The sequence below is a fragment of the Canis lupus genome, chromosome 5, assembly GCF_003254725.2.
Source record: "Canis lupus dingo isolate Sandy chromosome 5, ASM325472v2, whole genome shotgun sequence".
NCBI lineage: Eukaryota > Metazoa > Chordata > Mammalia > Carnivora > Canidae > Canis > Canis lupus.
The window spans coordinates 33,532,009-33,555,746 of NC_064247.1; the positions used below are offsets into that span (position 1 = coordinate 33,532,009).

General features: G+C 52.2%; 1 protein-coding gene across 1 annotated transcript; it reads right to left on the reverse strand.

Annotated features, from left to right (window-relative positions):
* Window positions 1-13,286: 13,286 nt before the first annotated feature.
* CCDC42 (coiled-coil domain containing 42) lies at window positions 13,287-22,460 on the reverse strand. Its single transcript, XM_025428401.3, has 7 exons — window positions 22,176-22,460; window positions 21,810-21,915; window positions 21,454-21,558; window positions 19,707-19,904; window positions 17,091-17,312; window positions 16,810-16,968; window positions 13,287-13,563 (listed from the first exon to the last, which is right to left on the reverse strand). The coding sequence occupies exons 1-7, from the start codon at window positions 22,256-22,258 to the stop codon at window positions 13,486-13,488; spliced, it is 951 nt and encodes a 316-aa protein (XP_025284186.1). The 5' UTR covers window positions 22,259-22,460; the 3' UTR covers window positions 13,287-13,485.
* Between the last annotated feature and the right edge of the window lie 1,278 nt (window positions 22,461-23,738).

Below are 23,738 nucleotides of genomic sequence, written 5' to 3' on the forward strand. Positions count from 1 at the left end.
ATGTTCTGGGAGGCCAGCTGGCCGCTGTGTAAAGAATTCCGGGCTCTCCAACCGAAGACAGAGGTCACGTGAAGGACAGCTGTAGTGCCCTCAGCTCACGGCCACCCTTGGGTCCCAGCCGTGTGACAAAGCCACCCTGGTCCTCCAGCCTCAGCCTCAGCCTCAGCCTCAGCCTCAGCCTCAGCCTCAGCCGGGCTAACCCTGTGGGGCAGAGGTGAGATGTCCTTACTGAGCTCTGCCTGGATTCTTGACCCACCATATCGTGCAACAATAAAACGATTGGTGTCTTAAGCCATTACATTTTGGGGTGGAGGACTGTGCAGCCATAGGCAGGGTAAGAACAGTCTCCTCATCTGTGAAATGGAGATTTTGATGGTTTTCTGCCTCACGGAGGATTAAATGGGTGGGTCTGGGTAAAGCACTAGAATGATGTCAGCACATCGTGAACACTCAGTAAGCACTAGCTCCCCGCAACCTGCAAGTATCTTGCTTAGATCTTTCTTGTTCATCCCCCAACCACCCTGGCATATAGTAGGTGCCCAGTAAACACAGCTGATATCAAATGTCTCCTCTTTCATGTCCCTTCTCTCATCTCCTTCCACCAGAGGGAGGTCACCCATGCCCACTGCCTTTATCAATGCCCTTTCTGGGATGTAGATCACATTCAGCCCAAGGAAGACCTCTGAAGACCTCTGAAGACCATGAGCTCCTTGAAGGCAAGACCAGGCTCATAACACAAGTGCAATAAATATTGGTCAAATGAATGAAAAATGGGACCAAAGCCAGCTGCCCTTCAGCCTAACCAGGCTTATTGGTGTTCAAAAGGAGATCAATAAAGATGTACTTGGGCACCTCTGTGCTTCCTCTGGAGGAGCCTACCTAGCTGCAATCCTGCTGCTTCTGTGTCTTCTGGTCCCATCTGTGTGACCTTTATCCTTTAGGGCAGGAGAGAAGCCAACAAAGGACTTTGAAGGAAGCCTCCCTATTTCCTGCCCTAAGAGCTGGCTGACCTCCCAGGCCATGTAAGGATGGGGTGTGATGTCACAGACCTGGGAAGGAACCGGTGACCCCCCAGGTCCCTTCCTATTGTTGACGGATGTCTGAAGTTCCACCACTAGATGAAAAACAATTGATTCCTAAGTCATGATTCAATCAGATGTCAGGTGTTTTTTTAAAAAGGCATTTTATTTATTTATTCATGAGACTCACACACAGAGAGGCAGAGACACAGGGAGAGGGAGAAGCAGGTTCCCTGTGGGGAGCCCAATATGGGACTCAATCCCAGGACTTTGGGATCACCACCTGAGCCAAAGGTATACGCTCAACCGCTGATCCATCCAGGGGCCCAATCAGACATCAGTTTAACATCTCTTAAGACTTGCCTGGTCCAAAGAGGCTGTCAGAGTATGAAAGAATGTGGGAATCCATCCGGTTCAAAGATAGAAATGACTTGACTCATCTTAAGAGCCAAAGAGATGCAAAATCCAATTGAGCGGTAGTGTTTCCTGGGTCGGGCTGTAACATGTAACTCAGATGTAGGCACCCTAGGCCCTGGGCACCTCCTTTGAATTGTGGGGTTACTGACACAGCAGTGAGACAGGGCATAGATGTTCCATAATCTCAGAAAAGTCAAGAAGGCAACACCCAAAATGGTGTGAAATGAATATTAGAGTTTCCTTGATGAGCAACATCTTTAAAGATTTGAAATTAAGTGTAGATAGTTTAAGGGAATCCAAATCATGGCAGTGATATTTTTATGTAAAAGAATCTGTGCACATTTGGTATTTATGTATTTGTTGCTCAATAGGATTTGGCCTGTTTAGAGTAAAAATCTTGGAATTCCAGGGCATTGGCTGGCTTTGTCTGAAGAGCATGTGACTCAGGGTCATCAGTTTGAACCCCATTTTGTTTTTTGCTTTATTTTTATTTTATTTATGTATTCATGAGACACAGAGAGAGAGAGGCAGAGATACAGGCAGAGGGAGAAGAAAGCTCCCTGTGGGGAGCGCGATGTGGGACTCGATCCCAGGATCCTGGGATCACGACCTGAGCCAAAGGCACGCTCAACTGCTGATCCACCGAGGTGTCCCTGAACCCCACTTTGGGCGTAGAAATTACTTATAAATAAATAAAGTTGAAAAAAGATCTTGGAATTCCAATAGAAAATTAGTATGTCTTTGATTCAGATTTACGATTTTAAACACAAAATTTCTTAAACTTACATTTAATGCTGGAATATTTATGAGAACTCAAATTTCACCACATTTTTAGGTTTAATTTTTTGGATGAATGATTTAAATTTAAATGCTTGGAAAGATTGTGTTTGTCTTGTCAGACCATGGAAGTACAGAAGAGGAAACTGAACATAATAAATGTTTACTCGCAATTTAAAATGCTTAAAGGAATTTAACTTTGTCACCAGATCACACATTCGAACTCCTTTCAGAAGTGATAGTTAAAATATGTTGGACATAAATAGAATCAGAGTTGTAAGCTGAAGCTTAAGGAAGAACTAGATATTTTGAATTATAAGGTCAGCATGTTAAATATGAATTTTAAAAGTCAGTAAAACCTCTGAATCATCTTTGTCCAGAAAATGAGATTTACGGAAAAACCCGCCTTGTAGGATTATTGAGAAGATTACCTTCGAGACACTGGGTTTAAAGGGTTTGGCATCATGACTGCTACATGGGGAGCACTTAATACAACATGCTGCGATTATTAGTGTCATTAACTCTTTCTTAAAGGAGAGTCTAAAAATGTTGAGAGGTAAGAGAGATGTTCTAAAATACAGGATGGGAGACAGAACATCATGGTGGTTGGGGTAAGATGTCCAGCACACACCATGGTCCCTCAATCCCTCTCTGGCTAGCAAGACTCACTCTCATCATGTCTGGGTCTCCCCGAAATGTGGCCAAGCTCCCCAGTTTGGTGTTTAGCTCATTATCATCACAGTACCCATCATCCCCTTTGCCACCACCCATCATCCCCTTTGTCAGCAACTGTGGGAGGCATTCCCCTGGGCTCTTCCTTCATTTGCTCACTCACTGATCCTACAAATGTCCACTGATGTTTGCACCAGGCGTGTGGACAGTGGAATGTGGAGGTGATCATGGATGACAACCCTTGCTGCCATGGGGCTCATGTTCTAGTAGAGGAGACACAACGCCACTCAGAATCAACAAGCCAATCCTGCAGTATGTTCCAAGAGGATATTTTATGGAGAAAAATCTACAGGATTGAAATTAGAGAATGGGTAGTAACCATGGTAGACCCTAAAAAGGAGGAGATATCTGAGCCATTTGAGCCAAGACTTTAAAGAAGTGAGAAGGAATTGCACACAGCACACAGGGACCTGCAACAACATCGGCTGTGAGGTGAGAATGTGCATTGAGTAGTGGAGGAAGGTGGAGGTGGGGCTGGAGAGGAGTGAACAGGGGGAGGGTAAGAGATGAGGTCAGAGAGGTGTTGGGGTGGGGGTGGGAGCTGACCATGGAGGGCCTCATGGCCTCCTCTGTGAGGACTTTGTCTTTTACTCTAAATGAAGCGGGGAACCATTGGGATATTTTGGGGGACAACTGGAGAAAATTTATAAACTGTATATTAGATATTATTTAATCCATATTGACACATTTAATTCATGGGTGCTATTGAATTCATGGGTGAAATAAAATTATTCAGTGTTTTTGTTCTTAGAAAAAAAATATGAAGTATTTAGACCTGAAGGGTCTTGATGTCCGCAACTTATTTTCAAATTATTAGGAAGAAAAAAAGAAAACACAACAGACTTCGTTACTTGCAATAGTTGTCTACTCCGGAGTACTAAATGGTCTCAAATTCAGGAGCATAAAACAGTAAGATCGCACATGTTTTATAAGGGATTCTGGGATTCCCATGATTCGTTTTTTTTTTACCTCTTTATTGTCTTACAACAAGTATTTTTGTCCTGGAATGGTAAGTGAGCTGCGATCACAGCCAAGCTATTGCATTCAGAATTGTGGAGATCCAAAGATCAACACAGCCCCTTTCATGAAAGAATATATACTTCATTCATTTTATTCATCCCACAAACACTTTTTTTTGAAAGTTAAAAAAAATTCATTAGAGAGAGAGAGAGAAAACACAGAAGGGGGAGAAGCAGAGGGAGAGGGAGAAACAGATGTCCTGCTGAGCAGGGAGCCCGATGTGGAGCTCAAACCCAGGACCCAGAGATCCTGACCTGAGCCAAAGGCAGATGCTTACCCATCTGAGCCACCCGGGCACCCCTCACTCCATAAACACTTAATGAGCACTTACTATGTACCAGGAAGGGCTCCAGACAGTGAGTACACATCTCTGAATTAGATGAAAACTATTCCTGTTCTCAAGGAGCTTAAATTATAGTGGAGCCAGCTAAACAATGAATAAGGAAATTAAATAGTAATAGGTGGTATAAAAAATATGATGGACTTATATCCTAGAGAGTCATAGGGTGGCTGCTTTAGATTAGGCTGTCAGCCAAGACAGAGCTGTCTGAGAAAGTGAGGTTGCAAAAAAACAAAACAAAAAAATCCCCCCAACCGCCCCTCCCCCCAATAATATTATCACCTCACATGAATTCTGAGGATCTGGAATCTGGAGCAGCTGAATTGGATGATTCTGGCCCCAGGTCTCTCAGGAAGTGCAGTCAAGATGTTGACTGGGGGGACGCCTGGGTGGCTCAGCGGTTGAGCATCTGCCTTCAGCTCAGGGTGTGATCCCGGGATCCTAGGATCAAGTCCCACATCGGGCTCCCAGCGGGAAGCCTGCTTCTCCCTCTGCCTGTGTCCCTGCCTCTCTCTGTGTCTCTCAGGAATAAATAAATAAAATCTTAAAAAAAAATCTGTGATGGTAATAATTATTAGTATTCGTATTTTAAGCTCTGCTTGTACTTCCCATGAGGAGGGGTACTGTGTAGACTTTCTGCTAAGCAGTCCTCAGGCTCTCCCTCCAGGAGCTTGATGGGACCCTGGAGGGCACACTCAGGAAACAGTGGGGGGAAGGACAGAAGAATGGGCAAAAACTTGCCCTACACACAACCCTTACCCTCTGTCTTCATCACACCTGCTGTGTTCCGAGAAGGAAGAGGACACTTTGATATTTTCAGTAATTCCTTCCCCCTTGGGATGGTTGGGGCAACACAGTGAGGTAGGCGCCCATCATCCCAGCATCCCCTCTCTGGCGCCTCGCACTCACGCTTGGGGGTGTCAAGAGGTACGTGATGAGGATGATGCTGAAGGTTCTCTTGCTTGCTGTTTGTTACCATGATTGAGTCTTCCTGTGTGTGTTCACTCCTGAGCCTCGCTCACGAGACAAGAGCCCCAGTGTCGATGGAGACTGGTCATGAACCCAACCTCCAGCCCCCCAAGAGCAGAATGAAACCGAAAACGATGGCTCGTGAATTCCTTCAGTGGCTGGAATCACGACGACAGAAAATACCCCACACTTCCCATGTCCCAGGTCTGGGACTAACTGATGCTTTAATCCTTAAAGCAACCCTGTGAGCTGCTCGCCACGGTCTCTGTGTCACAGAGGAGGACACAGAGGCACACAGAGATTAGGGAGCATGCCTGAGGTCATGGAATTCAGAGTCTAAGCCAGGAGTCTGTGTTTAAAACCATTAGGCTCGGGACGCTGGGGTGGCTCAGTGGTTGAGTGTCTGCCTTCAGCTCAGGTCGTGACCCCAGGGTCCTGGGATTGAGTCCCCACATCGGGTTCCCTGCAGGGAGCCTGCTTCTCCCTCTGCCTGTGTCTCTGCCTCTCTGTGTGTGTGTCTTTCATGAACAAATAAATAAAATCTTAAAAAAAAAAACCATTAGGCAGGACGCCTGGGTGGCTGAGTGGTTGGGCATCTGCCTTTGGCTCAGGGCATGATCCTGGAGTCCCTGGATCGAGTCCCACATCAGGCTCCCTGCATGGAGCCTGCTTCTCCCTCTGCCTGATTCTGCCTCTCTCTCTCTTTCTCTCTCTCTGTGTCTCTCATGAATACATAAATACAATTTTTAAAAAAGTCATGTCTGTCAATCAAATTCTAAAAAAAACCAAAAACATTAGGCTAGGTTGCCTCTTCAAAACTGCACAGGTCATGGCGCACCTGGCTGGCCCTGTCTGAAGAGCATGGGACGCTTGACCTTGGGATCATGAGTTCGAGCCCCACATTGGGTTTTGAGATTGCTAAAAAACTAAACTTGAAATTGCATGGTTCATCTTTAATGTTGTACCATGTCAAATTGCAAGCAGGAGATGGCACTTAAATAGTGAATATATATATACATATATATACACATTACATACATACATACATACAATTATATATAAAAATACTTGAGCATTAAGATTTAGGAAAAGTAGGAAGCCCAGGAAGCACACAGCGCTAAGCAGCCAGGAGCTTAGGAAGCATCGAGGCCGAAAGTGTTACCCTGGATTCTGAAGAGCTCCAGGCCTCCTGAGGTGTCTCAGAATCTGCCATGGAGAGCGGGCGGCGGGGGTGGGGTGGGGGCGGGGATGTGTGGACACTCTGCTCACCCCAGTCCCACTGCAACACCCCACTGGGGTCTACTTCCCGTAGATCCTCCGCACGAGTCCAGGTCTGCCAAGACCATTGCAGCAGCCCCAGACTGTAGGCGACATTTGTGACCAGCTTTCAAGCAGGGAGAATCAGGACTCTATTCTGCAACCCCGTAGAGACGGAAGTTCCCTTACAGAGGCGACGCAGATGATGATTCCTGGGCATAGAAATTCGAGTGAACTTGGCACATGGAAGATGCAATTGGCTTCTGTCCTGTGGCACCGACAATTCAACCATTTTTTTTGCGTCTATAAGCAAAGTAACTTCGGCTCTCCAGACCGTCTCTATATGTGTCTGTTCTTTAAATTCTCCTTTGAACTGGGTTTTACGTCACTCTGGTTCTTTCCACGGATGAGCTCAATGCAATTTTTAAGGGGCATGCATTTCGTATTTAAACAGCAGTCATAATTTTTTTCTCATTTAAGTTAAAAACAAAAAAAAAGATCGGTTAGCAGGATGGTCTCCCTGCAGCCCCTCTGGCCACCCTCCTTTGTGCTTTATCCAGTCTATTCTACACTCACAGGAGGCAGAGCCATCTTTTCTGAGGGCACGTCGGACCACGCTCCTCCCTGGCTTAAAATGGACACGCCGTGTAGACCGTGGCCAGCAGTGCAGGTCTGGCACCTGCTAAGACGAGTGTGAGCCGTCATGCTGAGCCAGACACCTTGCCTGGCATCCAACAGGGGGCAGCCCCCCGGGGAAGGTGCTCCACCTGGTGGGGCTGAGACCCTGCGCCCACCTGATGAAGCTCAGATTTGGTCAGACTTGCCTTTCTAGCATAGGACAGAGGTCTGCGGGCTTTGCTTTTGCAGGTTTAAAGATCAACTCCTTTTCTTGTCCCTCAAACCTCATTCTCTGGATCCTCGGTTCTGTGCCACACTGGGTGGGTAGGTTGGCTTCTTTCTTTCCATTTATTTATTTGAGAGAGAGAGAGAAAGAAAGAGTGCAAAGACGAGCGGGGGTATGGAGGGGAGAGAGGGAGAAGCAGGCTTCCCTCCAAGCAGGGAGCCCAACTCCGGGCTCAATCCCAGGACCCCGGGATCATGACCTGAGCTGAAGTCAGATGCTCACCGGACTGAGCCCCCAGGCCTACCCTCCCACCCCAAATGTATTTCTAAGCCTCTCACTATCAAACAAAAAACAAACTTCTACTCTGAGCTCAACCTTTGGCCTCTTGTGTTTAATTTTTTTATTTAATAAAACCCTCTACATGCTCTTCAGGCTGGAATAAAGAACAAGATCCTTGGAAAGACCTCCCCAACAGCCTCAGCGTGATTCAGCCCTGCCTGTTTTCCACCCTGCCTCTCCCTGGTCCAGTGACACCAGCCTTCCGAGCCATCCCTTTCAGACCCAGGGTGTTCCCATTTTGTGTTAGGACAGCCTTACTCAACTCCCACCTGCTTCCCACCATCATCTGGCTAAAAACCGTCATAGTCATCTCTACATCTCTTCCTCAACATTACACAGCTTCCTTGGAAGGGAAGGTTCCTTGGTTGGTTCTTTACCCCCTTATGTGAGTTCAGAACCCAGTACCTCTTGACAGCTGAGCACTGATCGTTATTTAGTTATTTAAGTATTTATAACCACTGCTTCAATGTCTCTCCCAAGAGACCATAAACCCCAAGAGGCAGAATGCACACCAATGGTTTGCTAATCTGTCGCCTTCCTTTCTATCTGCGCTTGGCAAATAGGAGGCACTCAATGACATCACTCTTTGTCGATTGGCATGGGGGTTCTGAAGCCCAAGTGTGAGATGGAGGGTGGAGAAGATGGGTGGTGCATGTGGGGGCTGCGAAGGGAATTATAGGTAGGGCTGGGGGGCTGCCCGGCCCCTACCTCATGGTCCAGCCCCCTTCCTTGGAGACTGGACAGCCCGTAATTGGGTGTTACAGTCATCAATCTCCTATTGTGCCCTGGGTCACTGTCTCATTAAATCCTGGTTTTTCTTCTGACTCTTCCTTGCCAGCTGGCTGTCCTTTTTGCCAACTTGCCATTAATCCTTGAAATGAAAGTGCCCCTAGGTTATCTCAAAATGAAGTCATTTCAAACGGTTTAGCACTTCCTAAAAAAGGGTAAACAGAGTTGCCATATGAACCAGCAATTGCATTCCTGGGAATATAACCCAAGAGAGATAAAAACCTATGTCTACAGAGAACCTTGTATGAGAATGTTCATAGCAGCATCGCTCACACACAGTAGCTCAAAGGGGGAAACAACTCAAATGTCCATCAACTGATGACTGGGTTGGTAAAATGTGGTGTATCTATGTAATGGAATATTATTCAACCTTAAAAAGGAATGATGCATTGATTCACTCTATAGCACGGATGAACTTTGAACACATCGTACTAAGTAAATGAAGCCAAAGACAAGAGACAATCTAGTGTGTTCCACTTATATGAAGTGCTCAGAATAGGTAAATCCAGAGAAATAGAAAGTAGATTATTAGTCGCCCAGCACTAGAGGTTTGGGAGAAAATTGGAAGGACTGCCAACAGGTGTGATGGGTTTTTTGGGGAGGAGGGATGGAAATGTCTGAAATGGTCACACACGTCTGTTGACATACTAAAAATCATCGAAATGTATACTTTAAATGAAGGAGTTATAGGGTATATGAATTCTCAATAAAGCTGTTCATTTTTTAAAAAGCAGTACTTCCTGGGACGCCTGGGTGGCTCAGTGGTTGAGCACCTGCCTTCAGCTCAGGCATGATCCCAGGGTCCTGGGATCGAGTCCCACATCAGGGCCCCACAGGGAACCTGCTTCTCCCTCTCCCTGTGTCTCTGCCTCTCTCTGTCTCTCATGAATAAATAAAATCTTAAAAAAAAAAAAAAGCAGTACCTCCTAATTTTGTTATGTCAAGATTCTTGGAAAAATCTACTGAAAGATGTAGACTTTCTCTCACCTCTGCCCCCAATCCCTCACTCATGAAAAATCTGTACATGCATGTATATAAAAACTTCATGAAATATTAGGAGATTCCCGAACTGACTCATGTCCATTTATTGACCCCATAGTAGGCAGTAAGCCCCAACATAAATGTTGGGTTAGGTGCACATCTGAAGGGTTTCCTTCTCTCCATACCTCGTCTTGGCCTGTGACTCCCCGCATTACAACACCCCCCTCCTTTCTCAAGGTGTTTTGATGTCTTGATCAGTGTGAAATGCTAAGTTTTAAGATGGCACCCATGACCTTCACTCCCTGGTGTGACTCCTACGTTCTATGACAAAAGGGAGATCATCTGGATGGGTTTAACCAAATATCATAAGCCCTTTAAAAGCAGAGAGTTTTCTACGGTTGGGTTTGGAAGAGGAAGTCAGGAGGGTCTAAAGCATGAGTCCACTGTCGTGCTTTGAAGATGGAGGACATGGCATATGACAAGGAATGTGGATGGTCTCTTGTCAGAGAGCTGGCAACCAGCAAGGACACGGGGACCTCAGATCCACGGTTGCAAGGCATTGGATTCTGCCAATAACCTGAAGAGACTTGAAGTGGGTTGTTCCCTAGACTCTCCAGGTAAGGGCCTGACCCAACCAACACCATGATGTTGGTCCTTAGGGTCCTGGGCAGAGAGCCCGGCTGCATCTGCAAACTTTTGGCCTGTCGCTGTGGGGTAATTAGTGGGTGTTGGTTTAAGGCTCTAGGTCTGTGGACAAATTACACACACAGGAAAAGTAATACAATTAATTTGCATCTCCACACAGTTAGCTTCACTCTGTTGGATGTTTCTAAATCCAACTCATGTCCTCATGAAATTCCTAAAATGGCTACTTGCCCTCTAATCACTCCTGGTCTACACTGGGAGCTGCCTCAATGTCAAAACATTAAAAGTTCCAGAGGTGGAAAGCACTGGGAAAGGGAAACGTCAGGCCTTTGAGGGTGAATTTCCTGAGGTGAGGCCTCCACTCAGCCAGTGCCGTGGCCCTCTGTGTGGGAGAAGGGAAGAGAAACCCAGAAGGTTTCAGAGCACCTCCAGTTTGCACAAAAGATGTGGGAACCCCAGCCTGGAGTCTGGGAAGGGGCATAGAGGGTAAGTAGAGTCTGTGTGAGGGCGGATCTGATCCCAAAGGCCAAAAGCTAATCCCATAGATGCATGGACTCTCCAGCAGCTGGGGAGAGACAGAGATGGCTCCAAAAAGCTTTCACCTCTGGCCTTCGGGGTGTGTGTATGGCGTGGCCTTCCACGTGGCAGACAGGAGGAGTCATCTGCCTGGGTGCATTTGGGCTGGGCTCCTTCCCACAGAGGCCACCCTCCTCCATCCTACCTCCTCCCCTCCTTTCCATCTGGAAGAGTGAGCAGGTTCAGCAAGGAATGGTATGTTCCAGCACAGAGAGGGAGCCTGCAGAGGTCTCCCCTCCTCTTGCCTCCCTTTACCCATAAAACACCCAGAGCCCTAACTTCCTGCCTTTGCTGATGAGAACCACTCATTTCTGGAACTAATCAGTTCTTTCTGCTTTAACGAGATGGTGTCTATTCTTGCTGGGGATGCTCTCATCAGGCCCTCCACTCCATCTTTTTCTTGGAAGGTGACCTCATGTGTCTGGGAGCCCAAGTCTGTCCTGAACAGGCAGGCATGAGCTTCTTTCTGTGGGTCCAGGGCCCAGGGCTGAAGTGCCTGGGGGCAGGAGCAAGGGTCTGTCCATGGCCGCTGCCCCCTGCCACTCCTCAGTGGGAAGTTCAGGAGGATCTCTGGGCTTTCTGCATGTGCTCTGCCCTCGTCTGTGGGCTTGGGAAGGAGTTTGTGGATTTGTGGCTTTGCCTGTAATCAAGAAATCTGCCTAGACCCACAGAATTTCTCCTCCCCAGCTGGGACTGGGCCCCTTTTTGAAACCTGAAAAAGTACGGTAGTATCAGAGTGACATATACACACATGTGTGTGAACACGTGTGGGGTAAGATAAGCCTGGGTGTGATCGCAGGGATTCGAAGTGTGACTCTTTACAGTTCCCCCCATTTCAGTGAAGCAGGAAACCTGATACTCCAAGGATGAGGAGCAGGAGGGAGAGGAGGGAGGGGAGGGAGGAGGAGGAAGGGAAGGAGGGAGAAGGAGGAGGGGTAAGGGGGATAGAGGGGCAGGGATGGGGGCAAGGAGGCAGAAGAGGGAGGGAAGGGGGAGGGAAAAGAAAGAGGGAGGAAGGAGAGGATGGAGGAGGATAGAGGAGGAGGGGGAGAGAGAAGGAGGAGGGAAGATGGGAAGGAGGGGGGATGGGGAAGGAGAAGGAGGGAAAGGACCTGGGGCAGGGCTGAGGGGACCCTAGGCCTCCCAGGAAGTGGGTTCAGTCCTGGCAGTCTAGACATCTCGACCCCCCCACCTCTAGGACACAGCAGAAACCAGGGGGGATTTGTGTCTGGGGGTGGGGTTGGGGGAATGGTGTGCCCTGGACCCTCTCCCACCTCCCAGGACATAGCCCAGGAGGCTCACAGGTGAGAGGAAGCTATTTTAGAGGCACACCCTTCACCCGCAAACCCGTTTCTGGAGGGCCCTGATGCCCATTCTCCTTCTGGCGGGAATCTCTACCCATTCCCCTCCGAGTACCAGCCCCAGAACTCGCCATCCCGGGTTTTCGAGAGGGCCTCTGCCTCTTGCCCCTTCCAGAGAGAAGTCCCTTTGGCCAGGAATACCACCGCCCTGGCCCTCACCTGTGACAGAGGAGACACAGTGTGGATGCTTGGGGCCAAGGCAGCTCGGCCAGGCTGCTCTGTAGTTCTCCGAGTTTCTCTTCCTGGGTGTTTCCAGAAAGGGGGCATGGGGGTCCTGGAGAGGCTCTGTGGGAGGTTTGGGGGACCTGGCATGAAGCGCACACCAGCTTGCACTCAGTCACGGAGGCCAGGACTGCTACACCCTCCTGCAGAGAAGGGGCATCCAGCTTCTGCCACTCAAGCCCTGGGCCAGGTGAATCACCTGGAGGGCTTATTAAAAAGCCCAGGTGGGGGCACCTGGGTGGCTCATTGGATGAGCGTCTGCCTTCAGCTCAGGGTGTGATCCCAGGGTCCTGGGATGGAGTCCCACATAGGGTTCCCCGCAGGGAGCCTGCTTCTCCCTCTGCCTGTGTCTCTGCCTCTCTCTGTGTCTCTCATGAATAAAATAAAAATCAAGAAAGAAAGAAAAGAAAGGAAGGGAAGGAAGAGGGAAGGAAGAGGGAAAGGAAGGGAAGGGAAGGGAAGGAAAGGAAAGGAAAAAGAAGGAAGAAAGAAGAAAAGAAAAGAGTGAGCCCAGGTGACTGGGTCCCACCCTCTGAGTTTGACTCTCTGGTCTGGGCCGGGGCCTGAACATTTGCATTTCTAATAAGCTCATAAGTTGCTGTGCTCCTGTAAGGTGGTGTCTCCAGGTGTATAAAAATGAGGGCTACCTGCTGCCCCCAGTGCTCTCAGCGGGGATCCCGCAGACCCTCTGGATCTGCTCCGCTATCTGCTTTGGTGGAGAAGGAACAATGCTCCCACCTTCCGAGAAGCAGACTGGTTGAGGGAGCAAAAAAAAAATTTTTTTTGTTTTGTTTTTGAGTGATAGAGGAAAGAAGGGTCCTATGTACTCATCCTGCTGCTGGTCTATGTCTGTGTGCAAGCCCAAGGCCTAGGAGATGCCAGGCCTGAAGTTTGTTTTTCTAGTCCTCAGACTACCTCAGTGGCCAGCTTCAAGAGGGCGTGGTTTTCTCCCCTCGGTGGATTGTCTTCCCCGTGAATAAACCAAAAAGAGACAGAACTTAGAAACAATCATCTTACAGAATTTAATGCTCAGGGATGGGGATGGTTGGAGGCCTGATGGGGGACATAGCACAGGGTGTTCGCTAGCAGAACGACAAGGGGGGTCCCAGAAGGCTGGGCTGCGCTGATGGGACCACAAGCTCACCAGGAACTTAGTCTCTCTGAGTTGCTGTCTCAGAACATTCTAGAACTGCAGCCTTAAACCCGGATTTGCTGCTGTTCCTTCTTTCTCACCTCTGCCCAGATGTCTGACAGATCCTGGATAAATTGCTGGATCTAACAAGGCAAGGGGACCAGAGTTAGCCCGCCGGGCAACAGGCCACGTCATCCATCCCCAAACAGACCATGTCCCGGCCTTCCCTGTGTGCCTTCCAGTCTGCTAAGCCTGATGCTTCAACCAGAATAATCATCAAATAAGGGAAAGTGGCCTCAAGAAGGCAGTCACAGGGGGATCCCTGGGTGGCTCAGCGGTTTAGCGTCTGCCTTTGGCCCAGGGCACTATCCTGGAGTCTCGGGATCGAGTCCCACGTCGGGCTCCCGGCATGGAGCCTGCTTCTCCCTCCTCCTGTGTCTCTGCCCCTCTCTCTGTGTCTCTCATTAATAAATAAATAAAATCTCAAAAAAAAAAAAAAGTTCCCAGACACCCACGCAAAGGGTTCTGTGGTCAAGTTAGCTTCAGAAACATTACCTGCTTGGAAACTCAGGGCAGAACCATAGCAAAGACAGCAAAGTCCTGTGTGTGAAGACCACCTGACTTTGCTTCGCTGAGAGTTTTGTAAACGTATCAGCCCATGGACTCCTTCGATTCCACCACAGGAGATGTACCCACCTTTGGGGGTCCTAGGATTTGCCAAGCACAGTTTGGAAAGTGCTGCTCCGGACAGCTTGGGCTGGGCTGCGTTCAGGGCTAATGCCTGGCCTTCCGTGACACAGGACGTGGAATTCAAATATTCTCAGGCCTTTGGCAGAACCGTGTTTCCTAACTTGTACTGAGGCACCATGCTCCTCACTCTAGGGAAGTGGCTGCCTTCCAGAACCCGTGCTTGGATGTATCTTAGGGATGTTGTTGGGCACATCCTGCACTGGGAGTCTCCGCAGCCTCCTTGGGAGATTTCAACCAGACTGAAGCACTGGGAGACATTTGCTCTGAGCACATCTACATTTTCTCATGTCAGTACAGGAACCACGTGTTGCTTTTCCTTCTTGTTACCAGACGATGCACAACTAGCTACTGACTCTGTGGAGCTACTGTCCTTTACGATCCAAGAATCCACAGTCTGTATTTTTCACTTGGGCCTTGACATGAGGTTGCAACTCCGGTTTTCCCAGGTCCTTGGTTTTTCATTTTTTCAGCCTAGTTGATCATGCGTACGTCTGTCGATAGGCTCCCATCCTACGGCGATGGGGTGGGATATTTTAAAAATAACTTGAGCAGGGATCCCTGGGTGGCGCAGCAGTTTGGCGCCTGCCTTTGGCCCAGGGCGCGATCCTGGAGACCCGGGATCGAATCCCACGTCGGGCTCCCGGTGCATGGAGCCTGCTTCTCCCTCTGTCTGTGTCTCTGCCTCTCTCTCTCTCTGTGACTATCATAAATAAATAAAAATTAAAAAAAAAATAACTTGAGCAACAGGAAGTGTTCTTGTAGCTACAGATGGAGGTTGAGAGGGAGTTAGCTCAAAATCTGCAGGGGATGGACTGGGAGCCAGGCTGTGGGCAGGGAATGCTTGGGCGGGTCAGGGAGCTGGAGGTGGCCACCTCCTGCCCCATCCTGTGTCACAATAGTTCAAGGCGAGGATCCACGAGTCCCTGAGACCCCAATACTGGAGACAGGGGTCTGCAGGGGCAATCCTTTTCTGATAATACAAATACATTATTTGTCTTTTTCTCTCTTGTTCTCTCATGAGTGTAGAGTGGCCTTTACCAGAGTGGGGTGTTTCCATGACATGGCTCAGTCACCACCAGGATGCATGCAGAAGCAGATGGGAGAACCCACCTGTTGTCCACGAAGCCAGCCATTAAGTGGATTTGCAAAAGTGCCCCTTGTCCCACAAAGTAATTTTTTGAAAATGTAGTTTTTCATCAAGCATGCTTCCTGTCGTCGTTGAAAAATGGATTATCTTTAATTTTTCTGTTGGAGTTTCTAACATGGTAAATATCAACAGCATAAGTCATACAAACAAAAGCTCTTGGTGGGGGTGGGTGTCTGCTCTTCAGTAAATTTTAAGAGTGTACAGGCCTCCTGATAGCAAAAAGTTTGAGGATTGCTCAACTTGTGGAACAAGTTTCTTATTAATCGCCTTCCACTGTCAATAGTTCTGCTCTACATACTTGGAGCTGCAGGCTGATTGTCTGGTTTGGGGAAATCCCTCTTCTGGGCTGCTCAGTGGGTAATATCCTTTACATTTCGTGAGCTTTGCTTTTTTATTTTTATTTTTAAGAAAGATTTATTTATTTATTTGAGAGAGGGAGAGAGCACAAGTGTGCAAGCGGGGGGAGAGGCAGAGGGAGAGGGAGAGAGAGAATCTCAAGCATACCCCACGCTGAGCGCAGAGCCCAACACGGGGCTGGACCTCATGACCCTGTGATCACAACCCCATCTGAAATCAAGTATTCGACGCTTAACTGTCTGAGCCACCCAGGTGTCCCCATGTTTTACTTTCTTGTTGTCAAACAGGTGAAGTACCTTCCCGTCGTCCATGGCTTTTATTGGCTTGTGTTTCATATTCATTCGCTGCTTAGTGAGCACCTACTGTGTCCCAAGCACTGTTCTAGACACGGAGACACAGTTAGAAACAAGACAATGACAAATCTCAGCCTTCTGGAGCTCACATTCTGTTATTTCACAGCAGAGCCCCGGGCTTTTGCCAAAGGAATGAAGAATTAGTCATGGTTTTCCACATGTCACGAGAAGCATGGCTAATGCATCTGCCTGTACAGAGTTGCCCAAACTGTGGGATATGTGCACCTGTGGTCAGAAGCAAGATGGTTTGGGGTCGCGCATGTGTATAGCATCAAACAGCTTTGAATCATACGGTGAGAAGGGTTATTTTGGTTATTTCCTTTCAGTTACTACTAAAGTTGCTGATTTCCCCTCCCACCTCACTCCCCATTTTTCTCTTTTCCCACAGAGTGGGCCTCAGACACGAGCCTTCAGCCTCTCTCCAGAAGTCAGTAGGGCTGTTTGGCACAAGGACTGGATTTAACAATGGGTCCCTGCTACTGCCCGTGTTGAGTGCAGTCAAGAGGGTCTTAGCGCTCACGTGGTGGTTCTCCAAGGGCAGAACCCAGACCAGCACCATCACCTGGGAACTTGTTGAAAAATGGGAATTTGTGGGTTCTCATCTCAGACCTACTAAGTCAGACACTCTGGAGGTGGGGCTCGACAACACTTTCCAGCCCCGAGGTGACTCCGATCCTTGTTAAAGAATTTAATTGAACTCTGGGGGGTTCATTCTTCCCAGCTGGGCCGATGGCCAACTGTGGCTCAGTAGACCTGGGGGGGGGCGCTGCGCCCCCTCTTACCATGTCCAGCTGTTTGTGCGTGTCCTCCAGGGACACAGTGGTGGTCTCCTTCAGCTGCTTGCTCACGATCTGGAAAAGGTTCAGTGTGGCCATCTTAATGGTGCCAAGCAAGAGGGTCTTCTTGGCTGCAGTGTTCTGGATGTGTGCCCAGCGAGATTCCTGCGGAGCGGGTGGGGCCAGGACGTGAGCAGGGGACATGGGTGTGTGTGCATGCGTGCCATCCTTGTCCGCCCCCCCGCCCCGCCCTGAAGCCCCCAGCCCCCCTGGGCCCCTGCCCTCACCCAGATGATGACATCGCTGCGGGCTCGGTCGAAGCGCATCTGTAGACGCGCCAGTTCGTTGTTGTGCTGCAGGATCTCGTCATCTTTCTCCTCCATGTAGCGCGCCAGCCTCGCCTTGGCCCGCTCGATCTTCTCCTGGCCCTCCTGCGCCGACTGCATGAGGTCCTGGTGCATGCTTACCAGCGTCTTGTAGCGTGAAATCACCTCGTGGATCTCCTCGAACTGCAGAGGGGAGGGGGAGCTCTGCTCACTGCACTGCTGCCCCCCACTCCGCCCACCCCCACCCCCTGGGGCTGATGAAGGACCGCCCCCTGCGACTCCCTGCTGAGATGCCTCTGCCTAGCCTAGCTTGGAGACCCTACTCCAAAGTCGAAGGACACTGGTGTCCACCTGTTCACCCTCCTGGGTTAGTATGGCCATGGGATGTGTGTTCCGGGCAGGTACAGCTGGAGCTGGGGTCCTCGGTGGGCATGTTGGGGTCACCTGGGAGCTTTAAAAAGGACACAAGTCTGGCTCTACCTCCAAGAGATATATTTTAATAAAGAGGTTGGAGGTGGTCCCTGGCGCCTGAATTTTCCAAAAAGATCCCCTTGGGGCACCTGTGTGGCTCAGGTCGTGATCCCGGGGTCCTGGGATCAAGCACCCCATTGGGCTTCCTGCAGGGAGCCTACTTCTCCCTCTGCCTCTCTCTCTCTGTCTTTCGTGCATGCATAAAGAAATTAAAAAAAAACTTTTTAAAGGCCCCCCTCACCCCAGGTGATTCTAGAGGACTGCTGGCTGGGGTTTGGAGTTTGGGGGTTGAGGAGCTGCATGAGACATCTCCTAAGGAAATAATTACATCCAACAAGAATGTACAGAGAACCGCTTATAGGCCACACCATAAGCTCAGTGCTAGGGACAGAGCAGGAGATAAGAAAGCCAGACGCTGCCCTTGGGGTGGTGTGGAGGGAGGACAGACAGGGAAAGAGTTATAACACAGACTGATAAGCCCTATCTATGATGGGGTGGGGCTGGTCCGAGACCCTGGTGACATCTTCAGCATAAGGCTTTCTGGTATTTGTTCACGTTTGCTGAGGTCCCCCTCTGGTGGGGGCTGTAGATGGTACCGGCAGGGCAGGTGGCCTGCCAGGTCCGGAGCCACGACACTCTGACCTGACCTCGCAGGCCGGGCACCCTCCCTCTGTAGAGGGTGGTGTGAGCGCCAGTTCCAGGACGCCAACTCACCTCCCCAGGGGTTGATCAAAGTGTGCCTTCCAGCAACCCAGGGGACAGTCCCTGAGTGCTCCCTGCATCTCCTGCCATTCCCAGTGATAGACTGGCGTTCCGGACCACCCTCCTGGCCTTTCCATGGATATGCCCCTGTGGGGAAGGGCCACCCACGGAGGAGGTGGGAACAGCCGGGAAAGGTTTCCCGGCAGGAGGGAAAGGATGCTGAAATGAGACCAGAGGTATGAACCGAAGCTGGCCAGCCAAACACAGGTGGGGGAAGGTGAGGACAGGTAGAGGGAGCAGCCCGTCTACAGATGATGGTGCGTGTGGTGAATTCAAGATGCCCAGGAGAGCTTAATATGAATAGCCTGCATTCAAGATGGGGAGAGACAGATCCACCTGGAGGAAGTAGAAAAAAATGCCCAGTCACCCCTGAGGAGGAGTGTAGAGTCCTCTGTTAAAGGATTTTAGGAAGCAGGGGTGCCTGAGTGGCTCAGCGGTTGAGCATCTGCCTTTGGCTCAGGGTGTGATCCCTGAGGTCCTGGGATCGAGTCTCCGCAGGGAGCCTGAGTCTCCCTCTGCCTGTGTCTCTGCCTCTCTCTCTGTGTCTCTCATGAATAAATCAATAAATAATCTTAAAAAAAAAAAAAAGGAAAGAGAGAGGAAGAGGGGTGAGGGATCACACTGGCTGTCGACCGTGGGACAGGCTGGTGGCCAGGAATAAGGCAGCATTGAACTCCGGATGAGGTACATCGGGGGTCTGGATGAGGAAAAGGCAGGGGCTGAATTCCAGAAATACTTAGGAGGCAGAATAGACCAGATCTGCTGATTGATGGCTGCAGGGAGGGAGGAGGGGGAGGCAGCTAGGATGAGGCCCGGGTTCGGGGCCTGGCTGTGGGTGGGAAGGCCACTCCAGGGGCAGGACTGGCCTCGGCGGCCAGGAAGCTGATGAACTGAGCTGGGGACTCCAGACCGCGGGCGGAAGGGGCATGAAGCTCAGAGCCAGACTCAGGCCAAGCTCCACGGTCATGAGACGCACCTTATCGCAGGTCTGAATCTGAGTCCTGTCTTATCATTTACTTGCTGCTTTGATACGTGGTCTCCCTGGCTTGCCCTGCCCCATTATGAGTGGACCATGTGGGTGCAACAGGTAGTATCTTAGCACAGACGAACTAACACAGATTTGGGCCCCATATACGTTAGAACACACATTAGTTCCATATGGAAACTGCTGGAACTTCAGAAAGCTGTCCATCCTCCCACCCCTGGCACCTGATCAACACCTCGCACCTGGCTCCCCCTGGTAGGGGTCCCTGCCTGCTGTGGTCACACCGGGGCGTGAGAGGCATCCGGGGGAGGCCCCAAGAATTGCCCAGGGAGAAAAGTGCACAGTCAGGGACTGCTCACCTCTGAGTTCTCCACCACCTTCTCCAGGTACTTGTTGAAAATGGAGTAGTCCTGCAGCTTGATGCTCAGCTTCTGGTGCTCCAGCCTCAGGGCCGCCATCTCCTGCTTGGCCTTGGCCAGCTCGCGCACCCGCTGCCTCTTCAGCTCCCGCTCCTTGTTGGCTTTCTTCAGGGCACGGATCCGTTTCTGGTCGTTCTCCTGGGGCGGAAGAGGTGGCACTGGTGGGACGCTGGCCCTGTCCTCCCCTCTGTCTGCCTGGGAAGGCAGGGATCGCTGGGCCAGGAGGCCTGAATTTTCTCCCGATTTGGTACATGGGACCGAAATTTCTCCAACTGCAGAAGTGAGAGGCTCGAGCCCCTCTCTTTCAAGAGCTGGGGCAACAGTGCTCCAGCCACAGGGAGGGGGGACAGGAGGCAGCCCTGCAGGGCAAGGGCCGCTCCGGAGAACCCGTTCCCATGGCTCAGACTGGCATCAGGCTGAGGCTGCAGCAGGTGGTACAGGTGACTGATGTCTTCAAAGAAAGACACCAGGCTCAGCTCCGGCAACCAGACTGACACCTCGTTCTCCTTCATTCTGCAAAGTCCTCCCTGCATGGTCAGGGGGCATGTGCACCCCTCACCGTGCACCCGTGTGGCGCCTCTTCCTCTTCAAGGGCTCTAGTGATGCCACACGGATAGAGGACCCTTGGAGGGAGGTGGAGAAGGCACAGGGAGGATTTGCTCTGTGCCCCAGGAGCCCAGGAGAGGGCCAAAGATCCCCTAAACCAGTGGCTTTCAAGTCCAGTTATGTGTCACAACCCCCTGGGGAGTTTTTGTGAAATGCAATTGCTGGCACCCATCCCTACCCCAAGGCCTGCTGAAAGCAAAGAGAGACTCCTGGGGGTTCCGTATTTGGACCAGTTTTCCAGGATTTCCAGGCTGCTGGGCCTCTGGCAGCTGTTGGAGAAGCTCTCACCCCCCCCCCATCTCCTGCCGCTCTGCACATGCTCCACTACTTTTCTCCGAAGGCTGGGACCCCTGGAGAACGTGCTAGGCGTACTAGGCCCATCAGCTTCCTCTCCCACCTGGAGTAGGTGCAGACCAAGACAGGCACTGTTAAGAGCACGCTCCCTGCCCCGAGGCAGAGGCCAGGGACCCCCCGGAGCTGGGCCAGGCCCTTCAGGCTCTATCAGGGCCAGCGGGAGCCAGTCTAGAGAAATCTGGATGGTCAAATGGCTCTGCTAAGACCTGATGGAGAGTTGTCTCTGGCTGGACTCTGGTGCCTGGTCCTTCCACCAACCCCTGCCTGGACCCTCAGTGCAAGGGCAGAGGGGTGGGGGTGGGGGTGCCCGGGACTGAAACCCTGTCTGATTCATCTTTGTACCCCCGCCTGCCGAGCCTTGACAGTGGCAGGTGCATTCACTTGTCATCCTCCACCCACGCCTTCAGTCCCCAGAGACACTGTACGTGCCAGGTACAGGCAAGGAGATGGGGAAGCGCAGTCTAGAAGGGCTCAAAGTGACAGGGAGACAGGAAATGGCAAACAGTGATGAGCGGGGACTTAAGAGGAGAAGCCCCAGGCCTTGCTGAACAGTGAAGAGATGCTAACTCAGGGTAAGGAGTCAGGAAAAGCAAGGAGGAGGGGGTAGGAAGGAGGGGGAGGGAGAAGGGGAGCGGAAGGAGACAGGTGGATGGAAAGAGAAAGGGGAGAGAGAGAGGAGGGGGGAGGAGAGAGGAGGGGCTGTCTGCAGGGTGGGGGGCCCTCATACCTGGATGAACTGCTCAAACTTCTGGATGTGGGCCTTCAGCTGAGCCTCCTTGATGCCCAGCTCCTCCCAGCGCAGGTTCAGCGTTTCCATCCTGCGCTGAAACGTCTTGGGGCAGGGGGAGCGGAGAGGTCAGGGGCCCCCCTGCACCTCTGCCCCCAGGCCACCCACTTTCCACCTCACCCAGGCTTCAGAGCAGGGCATCCCAGGACCCTGCTGCCTCCCAGGCTCAGATCCTTTTTCTCTCCCCAGAGAGAACACAGAAGCTTCACCCAGGATCCCCCCACTCCAGCCACTGCCACCCACGAACTGGGGGGCTCCAGGAGGGCCCTTCCCGCACTGCACTCCTGAGTCCCCACCTCCTTCTTCTGCTCCATGGCTCGGTGCATGATCTTGGCCTCCTTCTTCTTCTCCAGGAGCCGGATGGACGGGGACTCCAACTGCTCATCAATGTTGGGGAACTTCCTGCCCAGGTGAGAGAGCAGGTGGGTTCTGAGCACCCCGGGGAGAGGAGGCAAGGGGCCCCATCCCCCACGTGAGGGAGGGCGGTGGCATGGGGAGGGCTGGGTTGGCATCCTGGGAGCACCCCAGGGCTGGGGGTGAGGGTGGCGGTGGTGGATTGGTGCGGGGGTGAGGAGGCAGGTGCTTTGGGGTGTGTTGTTATGGGGGGCAGAGGGGACAGGCTGGGAGCGGGCTGTGGGAGGCCCCAGCCCCCAGACACTCACTGCAGCAGTTGTAACAGGCGCTCCCCATACTGCAGCCGAAAGTACTCAGCGAGGTCCTCCTCCTCCATGATGCCCAGGCTCATGGTGCTGCTGGCCTAGTGGCGCCCCAGCGCCGGGTCCCCGCAGTCACACGGTGGCCCAGGGGTGTGGCTGGGCTCTCGCTTCTCCCTTCCTCCTGCTTCGCAGGGTCCCACGGAGGATGGGGGGTCTGAGGGCCTCGGGAAAGGCAAAGGCGGCTGGAGGCTGGGATCGCCGCTCAGGATGATGTGGTGGGAAGTGAAGGGAGATCTGGTTACCTGGCAACCGGCCTCCTGGTTCTGTGGACCAGCTGCGGAACCGCTTTGCTCTCTGACCCTTGTCCCCGCTGACCCTGGGCCTGCTGGAATCCTGGCTCTGCTCCTGCATTTCCACCCCCCTCCGCACCCTCACCCCAGGAACCCCGGGGAGAAGCTGGGCCTGATGAGATGCTGGCATCCAGGCCTGGGAGGCCAGGGTGTGGGTGCCCATGGCCCAAGACGGGGGCTTTGGTGGAGGGCTGTCCTGGGCGGTTCAGGGGTGTGTGTGAGGGTGAGCCAGGGGCGGGGATGGGACAGAGGGCCCACAAGACAAGGAGGCAGGGTGGGAGGGGGCCGAGCTTGAGAACCAGATGGGGGGCGAGGGAGGCGCGTGGAGATAGGCTGGGAGCCTGGTTCCGGAGAGGCCGCCGCCCCCAGGGACGTGGAGGGGCCCCGGGGTGTAGCCAACCCAGGGCCAGCGCCCTCAAAATAGGAAGAAAAGCCACACCCTGGGGCGTGTCCGGCCCATATTGACACGCGTCCCTCATGAGGGCTGCCTCCTTGGATCCCACCAGCGGCCTGTGCATAAGATCATGGGGGTGGGGGGGTCCAGACTCGAGGCCCCCTGGGAGCTGGGCGCCCAGGAGTCGCGGATGGGGTGAGGGGAGGGTGACGCCCGCGGCCTCCCTCCCGTCGCTGCCGCGGGACACCGGCTCCCGGCTGCTCTGCTCGCCGTCCCCTCCGTCCCCCGTCCCCCGTCCCCCGCCGGGCGCGGCCGCTCCGGGTCCGGGGCGGGGTTCCCTCTCGGCCGGGCGGCTCCGGGCGCAGGGAGCAGGGAGCAGGGAAGCCCACCCCGGGGCGCGCCGGTCCTCTGGCGCCCCCTGCTGGCCCCCGACGGGCCCCGAGGGGAGGCGCGGTTGCCGGCGCTGCCCCGCATCCCCCTCCACCCCCAGTCCCTTCTCCCCAGCCCCGCTCTGGAGCCCGCCGGGGTCCCGGGGCCAGGGGAGGGCAGGGCAGCCCCCTCACACCCTCACACCCTCTCCCCCCACCAAGCAATGGATCTCACCAGGGGCGCCCCCAAGGAAATAGATCCAGCAGGGTGACAAGGGCGCCAGCAAGGTGCTCCGCAAAGGGGGATGCTTCTCTCCTTGTTTGTCCCGGAGCCTCGCGCAGCCAGTTTGGGCTCTACCCTCCCCTTCCCCTTGAGGAGGGGGCTGCCTGCTTCTCGCATCACCTGTTCGCCCTGCTGCATGGACGCACCCTCGGGTGCATCTAGAGAATCAGGTGG